Source organism: Vollenhovia emeryi, unplaced genomic scaffold (genome assembly GCF_000949405.1).
Source record: "Vollenhovia emeryi isolate VEMERY1.0 unplaced genomic scaffold, V.emery_V1.0 DF939215.1, whole genome shotgun sequence".
NCBI classification, from domain to species: Eukaryota; Metazoa; Arthropoda; class Insecta; order Hymenoptera; family Formicidae; genus Vollenhovia; species Vollenhovia emeryi.
Window position 1 is genome coordinate 138016 of NW_011967151.1, and position 13705 is coordinate 151720.

The window sequence follows — 13705 nt, forward strand, 5'->3', positions numbered from 1 at the left end:
GGCCCGAACTTTCAATTCCTAATCGACTCGCGTCATCGAGCGGGAAGAGGACGTTTCCCCCTTGGCGTTCCTCGCGCTTAAGAGAGGCGCGAAGGAAGCGCGAGAGGAAAGGGGGCTGCGAATCGAAGAGAATCGAGTAGCTTGTATTTTTCTACGCTCGTCGCTCGAGAGCGCGGAGCGGCGAAGTCTATTTTTTCACACCTCGCGAACTGTACTTTGCTCAAGAAAGTAACCGAATGGCTCGGTCGAACAATCGATGTAGAAATAAATGACGGTAATGCGTCGCGACCCGCCGACGAATCGAGATCGGGGAGAGTCGCGGCGCGAATCAGCGCGCCAAGATCTACCCGCCGAAGATCAACTAGGGACACGTCCGGAAGATAAACGCGCCGATGCGAGCCGCAAATCCCGCGCGCCGGAAACGGCTTTTCCCGGCGCGCGGCTCGCTGCGGCTGCGGCACATCGATCGTCGATGCGTTTCGACGACTCGGGTGCCGTTTCCGGCGTCAGGGAGCTCAAGGTCGGGGCTCCCGCGATCAAGGGGGATGGATGATCGCGACTAGTGCCCGCCGACGCCTCTCCGGGGCACACAGGACACACAGGTCTGTTTCCCCAAGAAAACAGAATATTTTCTTATCCTGTCTTGCGAGGAGAAAAGCTACTTTTCGACCCAGGATCTATTATACATTAGATACGTTAAAGGATACGTTAGATACGTAAAAAGGGTAGAGTCGCGATGTGCGACGCCAGGCTCATTCGTGAGTTAAGGCCTTCACAGGTCAATCGCGTTGTTCCGATTCGGTTACGACGACCGAATTGAGCAACGCTATTGGTCGAAACCTTACTGTTACGCCTTACGGAACGCGTGCGTCGAGACTCTGTCTTGCGAGAAGAAAAGTCACTCTCGACCAGGATCTATTAGTCTCAGTCTACAGTAGATGATTTAAGCTCTAAGCCTTAAGAAAGTGACCAATCACGGTCAAGTCTGAGTAGAATACGCGATTGTGATTAGTCAATTTTTTAAGCCTTAGGATTTAAATCTCTATTGTAGATGGGCACTTATCCAGGCTGTTAGATATATTAGATACGTTGAAGGATACGTTAGATACGTAAAAAGGGTAGAGTCGTGACGTGCAACTCCAGTTCAGGCTCATTCGTAAGTTAAGGCCTTCACAGGCCAATCGTGTTGCTCTAATTCGATTAGTGCTCATCTACAATAGATGATTTAAGCCCTAAACCTTAAGAAATCGACCAATCACGGTCAACTATGAGTAGAATACGCGGCTATGATTTGTCAATTTCTTAAGGCCTAGGGTTTAAATCTCTATTGTAGATGGGCACTTACGAACGACCGAATTGAGCAACGCGATTGGTCGAAACCTTACTGTTACGTCTTACGGAACGCGTGCGTCAAGATCCTGTCTTGCGAGAAGAAAAGTCACTCTCGACCAGGATCTATCGGCTAGGCTGTTAGATACGTTAGATACGTTGAAGGATATGCTAGATACGTAAAACGGGTAGAGTCGTGATGTGCGACGCCAGTTCAGGCTCATTCGTGAGTTAAGGCCCTCACAGGCCAATCGCGTTGCTCCGATTTGGTTACGACGACCGAATTGAGCAACGCGATTGGTCGAAACCTTACCGTTACGCCTTACGGAACGCGTGCATCGAGGTCCTTATACGATGATCGAAAAAGTTGTCTGGATTCGAACGAATGGGACAGTTCCTGGATCGATACTTTCTGATAAATTCAAATGCGATGCCTAGCGGGGATTGTATCAACCCTTAGATTCCTAACTGGGGTAAAATTTCTTACAGATTTCTTTCTTAAAGTTAAAGCTTAAAATATCAATTTGCTTCTAAGGGTGCACGATAAAGCGTTTGTACCTTACATTTTACAATTATTGTTATTAAAGTGCATAAACAAAGTAAATAATGTAAATAATTGGCTCTCGCACTGAATCAAAATGATTCGGACTTGCATTTAGGCCTAAAATATCTTTCAAGCATATTTGAAAATCACACTATAGTGCCACCATTTAATTTTTATTTTTAGTTTTGTCATTCTTTAAAAAAACCAGTCTGTTAAGAATTTTTTTAATGCTATTTCAAATATTAATTTTTTGTAATAAAAATACATTCCCTAATATTTGAAATTTATTCTACAATGTTTTCAAGTCAATACACTTGCAAGTAAACCTACTCAAGTGGGGACACACCGATTTGAATACGTTGTTTTTCAGCTCAAAATAAGGGACACGTATTTTTTTATACGAGCCCATAGGCACTTTTAGGTGGTGAAATACCCCTTTGAATAAAAATGGACTTTCTCTCTTGGGGCGAATATTGACGAAAATGTCAGAGCTAGAAAAATTTTTAAATGAAAGTTGAATGGTTTCAATAGTACTTTAAAACAATGAGAAAAACATTTTTTAAAACTTTTTCTTTTTTAAAATATCCCACCACTCAACATTTTTTATTACAATTTTGAACTTTATTATATACGTTATATACGGTTGAATTCGTAATAAAATAAGTTGTAATTTGGTGCTAAAACATTGTCAAAATTGTAATAAAAAATGTTGAGTGGTTGGGGTATTTTGAAAAAGAAAAAATTGAAAAACTATTTTTGCTCATAGTTTTTAAGTACTATTGAAACTATTCGACTTTCGTTAAAAAAATGTTTTCTAGCTCTTACACTTTCGTCAATATTCGCCCCGAAAGAGAAAATGAAATTGTCTTCACAAAAGTATTTTACTACCAAAAAGTGCGTATGGGCACGTATAAAAAAATACGTGTCCCTTATTTTGAGCTGAAAAGCAACGTATTCAATACTCATCAAAATCGTCGTGTCCCCACTTGGGTAGGTTTACTTGTTAGTGTTTAAATAGTAGCTCATTGAAAATTGGCCTGGATCAAATTGCGACCCAGTGTGACAGGCTCGTTCGTAAAGAGGCGTGACAAGCGAGCGTTAAAGGGTTTGTTTTCTGTTCCTGCACTGGTGAACTAGTGCAGTAAGCTAGAATGAGAAAAAATATGCTTGTCTTACTCCAATTTATTGCACTAGTTCACTAGTGTAGGAACAGAAAACAAGCCTAATATTTAACAAAAACAGTATACATTTGCGAGTTGGGAATCTGAGGATCAAGATAGTCTCCGGATTGCTCGGCGTTTCACTCGGATAATTTCCGCTGTATCGCGTCGCTTATCAGAAAATCGCGAGCGGGACGACGCTGTCGTCGAGTATCGCATTGTCTCGGCGGATAGCTCGTTAAAGGAGCGGGATGCTCGCGGATTCGCTTGATGAAGAAACGCGTGGCACGCTGGAGGTAATTATCCAGTCCTTATGAAAGTTCGTACGTTGTTATTAAGACGGGCCAAAGGGAAATCTTTCTATCAGAGTGTCTTCAGCGCCGCGGCTTTAGCTTAGTTTAATAAATGCGGCGGGAGCTGTGCGACGTGTAATTAAACGGCCTCTCGTAATCGGGCGCATAGTCGGGGTAATTACTCGCCCGTCGGATTCGCTCGAGTCGCACACGCTAAAACAAACACTCCTCGTGTCTCGATTTCTAAACTCCCTCGCAACGTGGGACACGATGATTTAATTATTGCTGGGATATCTATCGACGAGGGCGAGTCTCGCGGGACACGCGTCGCGGATACTCGAATGTCGTCTCTCGTTTTAATTTTCGCAGCCGCAACGATGTTTCGTCGCCGTTCATTTCCCTCTCGTCTCTTCGTCGTCGAGTTAGAATCGAGCGCTCGCAGGAATCGCTGCAAGTTTTCCCGGAAACGGACGACGTTTCCACCAACGTAACGCTGACGCGTTGCAGTTTAAATTGTTAGCCGAGAAGCAGACATATAGTTTTGTACATGCCGCGTATACATGCGCGTATATGTACACGTGCACGTCGCGGACGTCCCGGGAGCTCTTTAAACGCGATATTATTCAGTATCTTGCGAGCCGGCCGGGCCGAACGGGGGATGCAGCTTTTGCGTTTCTGTACATTCCGGCGATTAATATCTCATTTAAGGGAAAACGGGAAATTACGAAACCAGGCACAATTAGGACATGTCCGTGATTGCGAAATGAATTCCGTCCCGGTCAGGCCGGCCGGCTGCCGGAGCCGGTGCATTTCGAAATGTAGCGGAAACGCGAAATCGAATTTAAACGACAGATATTGCGCCGCGCGCCGCGACAATTTCATCCGCGAACGCGATTAATTAGGCGTTTTTCGGGCCGCATTATACGCGAAAAAGAAGAGAGGGATACGGGAATATTGAATCCTCCGCGTTTTACATTGCGTTTATCGCATCACCGTTTTGACGTACGGGCGTTTTATGTATCGCGTTTCTATCTTTGAGCGGGATGTGTACGCGAAACGTAATTTCCAGCGGTGCCGATGAAAGCGCGGATTAAATCTGTTAACAGCCGCTCGGAGCTTGTAAATCCGCGTTGGAAATCTCGGTTGAGGAGATTTTCAAATTTTCCCCGGGTGCCTATTGATTTCGCGCGGGTTAACGCGATTATCGTTCGACGAGAGGGAACAGGCGGGTGCGGGGGAGGGGGGGGGGGGAGGAGGCGCAGGGGAAAGGGTCAAATTAATATCAGGAGCTCTCCGCGATTTGCGCGAATTATCGTTTATTACCGCCAAATGAAGCTGAAGCGTCTCCGCGCGCACACGCGCGCGGGGCGATTTTCCGCGAAATGGAACGCGCGTGGAAAACGCGATTTCGCGGTGCGTTTCCTCTTCATCGTATCGAGCACCGCTCGGCACGAGCTACCTCACTCGGCAATTACGACGACGCTGGATGGAAAGACGCGGAGGGTCGAAAAACGCGCGCGCGCGTACGATTTTTTCTCGCGCTCTGCTAAGCCCCGCGTTTCAACTCCAAATGGATGAAAACCGTGAGAATATCCTTTCCCGCGCGTCGCCTTGTACCCCGACGGCTGGTATTTAAACGTGCCGCACTCTCGGAGGTCCCGGGATTTTAATCCGCGTTTCTTCGGCTGCGACGAGCCTCGTGCATCGGCGAGAATAAACGCGACAAAAAGTATAATGGTATTAGTAGTAGTCAGCGGCGCTACTTTTTTTCCGCTTTAACACGTTAATTTTGCGTTAAGGTCTGCGTCCACGATGTTAGAACTTGGTCCAAGTTCCAGTTCCGAGAAATGTGTAGCCAATCGACTCGCAGCTTTCATGGAATAGCTGCAAGTTGATGGGCCACACATTCCTAGTAGCACAGCGTATTGGCTAAACATTGGTACAATGTTGGTTATATTAGAAATGCATTGGCCGATATTGTCCAACTTAAAGCCAATATTGGCCATGGAATAAATGGAAAGATTGCACGATAATAATTATATAATATTAGATTTCTATTGGAAGTTCATTGGCCAATACTTAACAATGCAACAAGAATATTGGTCTAATATTAATGCAATATTAGACCAATAGTGCTAAATAGACATATCGGTTAAATAAGAGAAGGCGTCCATCTTGCAATATTGGATCAATATCGACAATACTAGATTTATATTATTTCGTAATGTTGCGCCAATATATTGTGCTACTACCCTAGTAGCTCAGTGCATAGGCCGATATTGTCCAACGTAAAGCCAATATTGGCTATGGAATCAATATAAATATTGCACGATAATAATTATATAATATTAGATTCTATTGGAAGTGCATTGGCCAATATTTAACAATACAACAAGAATATTGGTCTATTATTGCTGAATAAACATACAGATTAAATAAAAGAAGGAGTTGATCTTCCAATATTGGACCAATATTGGCAATACTAGATTTACATTATTTTCGCCAATGTTGCGCCAATATATTGGCTACTACCCTAGTAGCTCAGTGCATAGGCCGATATTGGCCATGGAATCAATATAAATATTGCACGATAATAATTATATAATATTAGATTTCTATTGGAAGTGCATTGGCCAATATTTAACAATACAACAAGAATATTGGTCTAATATTGGTGCAATATTAAACCGATATTACTGAATAGATATATTGGCTAAATAAGAGAAAGCGTCCATTTTACAATATTGGGAACATTAGATTTATTTCCCAATGTTGCACCAATATATTGTGCTACTAGGGATTTCTCGGAACTAGAACTTGAAACCAAGCATCGTGGCCATAGGCCTTAACAATTTTGCTTACGCATTCGTCTTTGTACAAAGTGAGTAGATAAAGTAACACGAGGCACGTTGCGAAATGTTGCGAACGATGATCGGTTCCAGAGTGTTTAATAAAGAGATTAATCGCAAAATTGTAATAACAGATAATAGTAAAAAAATTTCACGATTTAACTTGCTAGGCGTTAAATCTTATAATTACTGATCCGAAACAACGCGTATTGACGTCCTTCAACGGATCTTTTTCTCCTAATTTAACTTGTCTTCCTTTGGAAAAACTTAACGTGTTGTACATATTGAGACAGTTAATTTTTATTAATGAGATTACGATTTGACAAGGGAATAAGTTTTTCGAAGGAGAAAAGTTACAAATAATTACAAAGGGTAAAGTTGAGTTCTTTCGATACATCAGTTTTCTTTCAATGCGCGCCTAACACCTTGCAAACTCAGTTTTCTAATAAACACGTGCGTTAAATGGAGCGCCGGGCCGTGGTGAGATAATAGACGAAATTGAATTACTGAATCTGAGGGCGCCACTCGAAAAGGCATCAACTTTGAATACAAGCGTTTTATCTACTCTTGCGTTACTCGAGTCGCCTCCTATTTCTTACGTCGACATTGAGAAATGACGATTTAAATTTTAATCAAGGTCGCACCAAGTATCGCTGGGCTCACAGAAAACAATGACACTCGTCCCAATGAGTCGCCCAGGCCTAACGCGAATCATGTATTGTTTATCGGCGACAAAGAAGATCAATTGTCATTTAATACTTGACATTTGTCTCGTTATTAAAAAAATTGATGTTGACAAATTGACAGACGCACAACAGACAAATATTTGATTGACTGCTACGATATAATTACGTGGTAAAAATTGTGGTTAGAAACGAAATGAGGAAAGAATGGAGAGTATTTTCAACGTTATAACATTATTCGTCGATACGAATTGACGACATTGGACCTTTCGAGGCGCGCGTCACTTTGGTTTATACGACTTGTCGGAAAAGCGCGACAATGAAGGAAAATAGTGGAAAAAGGTTGGCGCGTGAACTCTGGGACGTTTGAATAGTGCGCACTGGCGCGCCATGTCGGTCGGCTGACGTAACGAAAGCGTGCGTTATTCGGGAAATAAGACGGCCGGCACACGGCAGATCGATATGGCGGCGAGCGGCGCGCGAATTCTCTATATTCCGGCGCGATATATTTCGCTCGGGACACGCCGCGTTATCGGCGTGCACCGGCGGCCGCGGCGATCCCGCACGCAGTCGGAAAGAAGACGCGGCGTGCGCCGAACCGCGTTTGAATTGGAGCGCCCTTCGCGCCATTCCCCGCGCGGCAGATGCACGAAGGTCAAAAGTATTTTAAAAATAAGGCCGTAGGCATTGGCAGATTGGTATGGCAGTGGACGTTAAGGGTCGGGTGGCGTTGTAATGGCAAAAAGTTTGCGAGAGGTGAGTAATCGACGTGGAGATTCGGGGAGAGGCGGTGTTGACGGCGGTGAGTGTCGCGTCGTAGGCCGCGTAAGGTTGACGCGCGAGTAGAGCGGTGCGCAGCGCTGGGTTACGTGGTGGCTAGGAAATCGGGCATCAACAAATCGCCGTTTTCGCGAGGAGGCTCGTGGAGGCTAGACGAGGCAGCGCACGGCCGCGACAATGGCGCCCAAGCCTCGCGGATATTGACGTTGCCAAAAACATCACCTCCGAATACGTCGGATTATTATCGCGTACGTGGGTGGCACGTACTGCGTCGCAATTAGCGATCTAACCTCGCGGGCGGCCCGCGCGCCCGCCCGCCCGCCCGTCGCGTAGGGATCCTCGCGCGCGCTCGGCACAGTACGCTCCGCCGTTAAGGTTATGCGAAAAAATGTTTTCTGCACGTATAGTAGCGCGGCGTGAACCCTGAAGGGTTTTACAGTTATACTGCAATGTGGCACATTTGCAGAAGCGCGGAGGACGTTGTGTGGGCCTAGAGAGCCGCGATTTAATCTGCGGGGAGATATTGTCAGGACGATAGGAGAGTGCGCGCGGAGCAAGTGTGTGAGTTGGCGCTTTTTAAGGGTTAGGGGATTTCGGCCGTTCGGTATTATTGTAGCACGGGCTATTAGAGCACGCTTATTTGCCTAGACAAGCTGAGGCCAACTAGTTTGGTTGTAGGGTCGGGATTGGAGATAGACAAGATGGACCAGCAGTATTGTCTACGGTGGAACAATCATCCAGCCAACCTCACGGACGTTCTCAGCTCCCTGCTCGCCAGAGAGGCGCTCTGCGACGTCACCCTGGCATGTGTCGGAGAGACGTTCAAGGCGCACCAGACCATACTCTCCGCATGCAGCCCGTATTTCGAGAGCATTTTCCTCCAGAACACCCACCCCCATCCGATCATATTCCTCAAGGATGTCAATGACACCGAGATGAAGGCGTTGCTGCACTTTATGTATAAGGGCGAAGTCAATGTTAGTCAGCATCTGCTACCGATGTTCCTCAAGACAGCGGAGGCACTGCAGATCCGAGGCCTCACCGATAATAGTGTAAATAACAAACCGGAGGACAAGTGTCCCTCACCGGATCCGGACACGCAGACCGGGGTCAGGCATAGCGACTCGCCTAACCTCCAGTCCCATCACGAGAAGAGGAAAAGAAAGAATTCAGGCAGCTACGACGTTTCTCTTTCTGGCCCGCCTAGCGAAAGATTCCTCTCCGACTCTCAGGTACGCCTTTATTCTCACCTGCGTCACTCGTGTCGCCGCATACGCTTAGGCTCCATTTGTCGTACGATACATTTCTTAAGCGTCTTGATTGCAGGATACTAACTTTTTAGATGCACCACGAGTTTACTAGCCCGCAGCCAATCGACGTGTCAACAAAATTTATCGTACAACAAATGTTATTCTTATACATGTGCCATCTTCATTCGTAACACGTGTACACTTTTAGCAAACTCTATGCGCGCGCGTGTGTGTGTATTATATTTTTACTTTGAAGCTCAATCGAGAGGAATTTTATAGAGAGATGAGCAACTCGACGTCCCCTAAAAGTTGAAACGTCGTTTCTCGCAGGCGTCCTACAGCGTGTCTCTTTATATTGTGTTTCGTTTCTAACGATATTAGATGTTAATCGCATTTTTGCGTATTGACGCAATGAAATAACACACAGTTTTCATAAATAAGTTGATACGAATGCTGATGTCTCTGATTATATATCAGCAGACTTGTGCCGCTGCTTAAAGTTCTCTTTGATTCGGTCTCGCACATTATTATCAATGAATCGCACATGTGCCTGTGATTGCACAGCTTTCCAAATAACTTTACCCGAGACCTTGGAAGAGTTTAGGCCAGACGCTACCGCCTGCTGATACAATCCACGAGATAGACATTATCGCAAGATGCTTTTTATACCTTTTCGCCTATCGAGAATCGTACATTTTGAGAGACACGCGAGCCATTTGCTCCAAAATATCAAGTGCATAATAGTAAACGATACTGTCCAACGAAAGACTTGATCCCGGTAAAACCACGCGTTGTCGCCGAGTGAAATAATTTACCAGCTTCTATTCTTCTTTTTAAGAGAAACTTAGCCAAATCTTAATAAACGTGTCGAGGCAACGGACATGGGAGCAGAGGAAGAGATGACGAAAATGTTTGATTGACTGTTTTCAGACATCCTCGCAGTGTAGTTACAAATCGAGTCCTCCTGTGATTTCAAAGTTAAATAATGCCCTGGGAGTTGAGATGGAAGATGGTGGTCGACCCATGTCGCCTGCTTCACAACCGCAGGCCCCCATTAAACAAGAGGTGGATCACCACTTGCCCGACTTCCATGACAATATTTCCCTCTCCGTAAGTATTTCTCGACGTTTATGCATCTCGTATTTTAGTTGGCGATTAATCGTTTCTTTCCTACTTCTGTCCCCTGCACCACCGTGATCCTGCGCACCTGTGCATCTGCTTGGCTTTTTTTCCCTGCGCGCTCACACTTGTTCGATAACGCAAATAACTAACTTTGCATGATCCATGTCATTATATGCGGAATAATGTATGTGCACATAATGTATCCTTGTGGGTCCGAGCAGCCGATTGTAAATATCCCACAATCGATTGGCAACATTGTCGGTGCAGTCCAAGGAAATTATTTCCTGATGTATTTATCGCGATTGCGTAAAAGATAAAAATGATAAGGCAGTGTTGATTTTCTCTCGTTTCTCTATCTAAGGTCGCGTAACCTACGTCAATCACAAAATGCTCGGAGAGACCAGTCGTTTCGCCGTTTTATCACATTTGTCTCTGGGCACGTAATTCCCAAGCAATTATGTAATTGTGCGTTACCAGTTAATGCATTGTTTTTCCACGATTCTTCAATGCTTAAAAAGTGCGTTTGGGTTCAATCTTAAAATAATGCACGTATAAGTTGCTCGCTCATTTTCTGGTGTATATTTGCATATTAGTATACATTGTTTCAGCATGTATCTCTGATTCCGTGTGCCAGGCTATTGTTACTTCACGCTCGCATATTTTTTTCCCCCTCCGAAGACGCCGTACACTTCTTCTCGCTTGAAACGCTTTGCACAATTGTGAATGAAGTGCAAAGTTCTCGTGATATATCGTGAAGATAATTGTCCCTATAACGGAGTTTCGTTACTGTTCCCACAATTGACGACGATTGTCTACCGTCGTCCTACAACTACTCAGTCGAAACGAACATGGGAAGGAAGGGATTCTCCAATTGGAGATTACAAAATTGGCTTGTTTTGCTAAAAAAAGAAAGAAAGAAAGAAAGAGAGATCGGTCGAGATGTGTTGATTAAGCACATATCCTTTCCTTCTCTGTTGACAGACTAGTATGGAGTGGGAGGTTCAGAGAGATGGGAAGAGTGACGAAACTACGGATGTACAGAACATGACTTCAAATCGTCCAGATTCGGCTGTGGCGCAAGTTTCTCGCGAAAGTGCCATCATGGCTGGAGGTTCTCTCTATGTCGATATGTCGGGAATTGCGTCCGAACTCGCCGGGAATTCGCATAATCCGCGAAGTCGTGCCGTGTTCATGAACTCGCACCATCCGTATAGAAGCAATAGCATTGATCAGGCCCAACCTTACGAATCGCTGTCCGAATATAATCCAAACGTTAAAACGTTGGAGAGCGACATGCATAGGTCGCTGCAAATGAATCAGGAACCGGGAATGTCCGTAATTCAGTCGACAATGTGCGCAAACGTGCTACGTTCTACTTCGCAGGGTAGGAAGGTCGGTAGATTTAAACCCTCGTGGTTAGACGCGTACTCCTGGCTGCAGTACGACGAACGATCGAATCTTATGTTTTGCAAATACTGTAGAAAGTGGAGCGAATCCATACCGGAGATTCGCACCTCGTTCGCCGCGGGAAATGGCAATTTTAGGGTCGAGATCGTCAACCACCATGATAAGTGCAAGGCACACAATCTGTGCTTGACTAAAGAAAGCGAGGCAAGAAAGAGTTACGCTTACACGACGAAAACATGCTAGCCTTGGCATCCGTCATCAGATTCCGCCTGTTTAATTATTCGTGATCAGTCTTGCGCTCAATTAATATTTCAAAGACATTGTGTACATACAATATTAGAGCGACACACCCGTGTGCAAGATATATGTCAAGATTTTAAACAAGTCTTACCTATTGCTAAACCGCTTTAAGGTTTAATATTTGGACGCGAAACAACACGTATTCAAGCTTGTAACAGAATATGTACAAGAACATTATTATTGTTTATTTGACTGCCACACCTTTCAGATGCTCCCAGATTCTCCATAGATTTTTCTTTCCTATTCGTATGTCTTAGCCTCCGATTTTGGATCTTTCAATTGTATTGTATCTTTAATATTTTTATCGCACCGATAATATCTTATTTAACAACGCTGCAAATAAATTTTCACTTAAAATACAATTAAATATAATTTTACGGAAGGCAGTTCTTATTATCAGATAACTTTATCAACGTTAATGTTTCATTGTTGTTGCATATACAATTCAAACAATTTACATATCAACATTGTTTTATTGTTGAAAAGATAAAATACATAAATGCATATGCAGAATGACTAATATATTTTATACAAAGATATTTCAATATTCTCTTGCAATATGTACATATATATTTTTATGATATACAATCAAACAATTATCACATTTAAATAGCATGTAAAGATAGCGATATAATTTTTACGGTTTTGAAAATCGTGCAACAACCTTAATAGACAAGAGTGAATAAAGTATATAATTCCATGTATATTTTATAAAATGTATTTGGTTTTACAAGGTGTTTACAATAAGACGGCTCCTTCCCGAGATAACGGCAATTCATCAAAAAATACTACTTGCATTTTTTAAACATATACTTTATATCTTGTTAAATAATCGCTGTAATATATGACAGTGTATGTACATGTATTTTGATGTGAGAGAGATATATATATATATATATGCCAAAGTATATATTTTTGAAGTCATGTTCTGTGACGGATACTTATATCCTTGAAAAGCAATAAATGGAATCACTCTACAAAATGTTTTCTTTGAAATTACATTGATTAGGGCATTTAACCTATTACTATTAAGAACTAATATCTCTTATCTAACAATAAGTAGCAACGTGTCAGAATTTTTTTACAAGAACTACTTAAAACTACACAAAATATTCAATATTCAAGTATTAAACAAATATCGCGTATAAATTTGAACAACATTGCCAGCTTTAAGCTATTTATATTTTTTTTGCATACATTATTTAAATCTTATCCACGGTGAGTTGAATGTGATGAAGTGTAACAGCATTTAAAGATCTTAAGTCGCAAATTTTCGATGGTCACCAAATCGTCCGGAATTCTCCAAAAGATGATCCAAGAGTTTCTGTCATTGCATAAGTTTGAGAAACAATTTGCAGCCGTAATAAGAATACAAAGGTTTTGTCTTTTGTGTACGATACTGTTTTAATTACAATACGTCACGAGGCACGAAGCAGCTTCCACATTATTGCCGACTGCTTATTTATAAATATTATTATGTCATGTGCAGAGTCATCCAATTGGGCTGATAGAAGACGGAGGGGCCGCGGCAGGAGCGCTCAGTGATGGTGTTCAAGGAATTGAATCATCCGAGCACCATAATCCCCCGGAAATGCTCGACGGACTTGATGGTAAGACCTGCACACATATCCACCTTTACGACCAAAATTTCATTTAGATTTAACATATTTCCCTTTTTGCACCAAGCCGTTCCGTTCTGCGATCAACTTGTACGTCACGCGTGTACGAAGATTGTACCCGGTATTATCTCGGACGGGTTGAAATATCGAGCTTGTAAACCGCGATAAAAGATTCGGCCGTTATCCGACGTTTATTTGTCGCGAAATATCGCGCCGGGCTCGTCCGTACCGCGCGTCTCGGGCATTTCGGCGTTTTCGCGCGTGCTGGGAGAGAAACGGGTCCCTTTGTCAGCCGGCCTGTGGGAAATATGTTGCATCTAAGAAATCGAGGGAGATCTGCATGCACGTTTTTGCAAGGATTTGACACGA

The 13705-nt window shown here is 43.5% G+C and overlaps 1 protein-coding gene across 9 annotated transcripts in view; it reads left to right on the plus strand.

Moving 5' to 3' along the window:
- The first annotated feature begins 398 nt into the window (after positions 1-398).
- LOC105560976 (protein tramtrack, beta isoform-like) overlaps positions 399-13705 on the plus strand; it is a 51691-nt gene continuing 38384 nt past the window's right edge. The window contains exons 1-5 of one of the 9 annotated variants that reach the window (XM_012010546.1): positions 7541-7614; positions 8105-8199; positions 8317-8870; positions 9819-9998; positions 10992-12696. In XM_012010546.1, the coding sequence (XP_011865936.1) occupies positions 8340-8870; positions 9819-9998; positions 10992-11660 (1380 nt within the window). In that variant the 5' untranslated portion in view covers positions 7541-7614; positions 8105-8199; positions 8317-8339 and the 3' untranslated portion in view covers positions 11661-12696. Of the gene's footprint in view, positions 603-7365; positions 7661-7705; positions 7887-7970; positions 8200-8316; positions 8871-9818; positions 9999-10991; positions 12697-13206; positions 13328-13705 lie in introns of those variants that run through there. The other 8 variants (XM_012010548.1, XM_012010550.1, XM_012010543.1 and 5 more) reach the window with 8 other exon arrangements.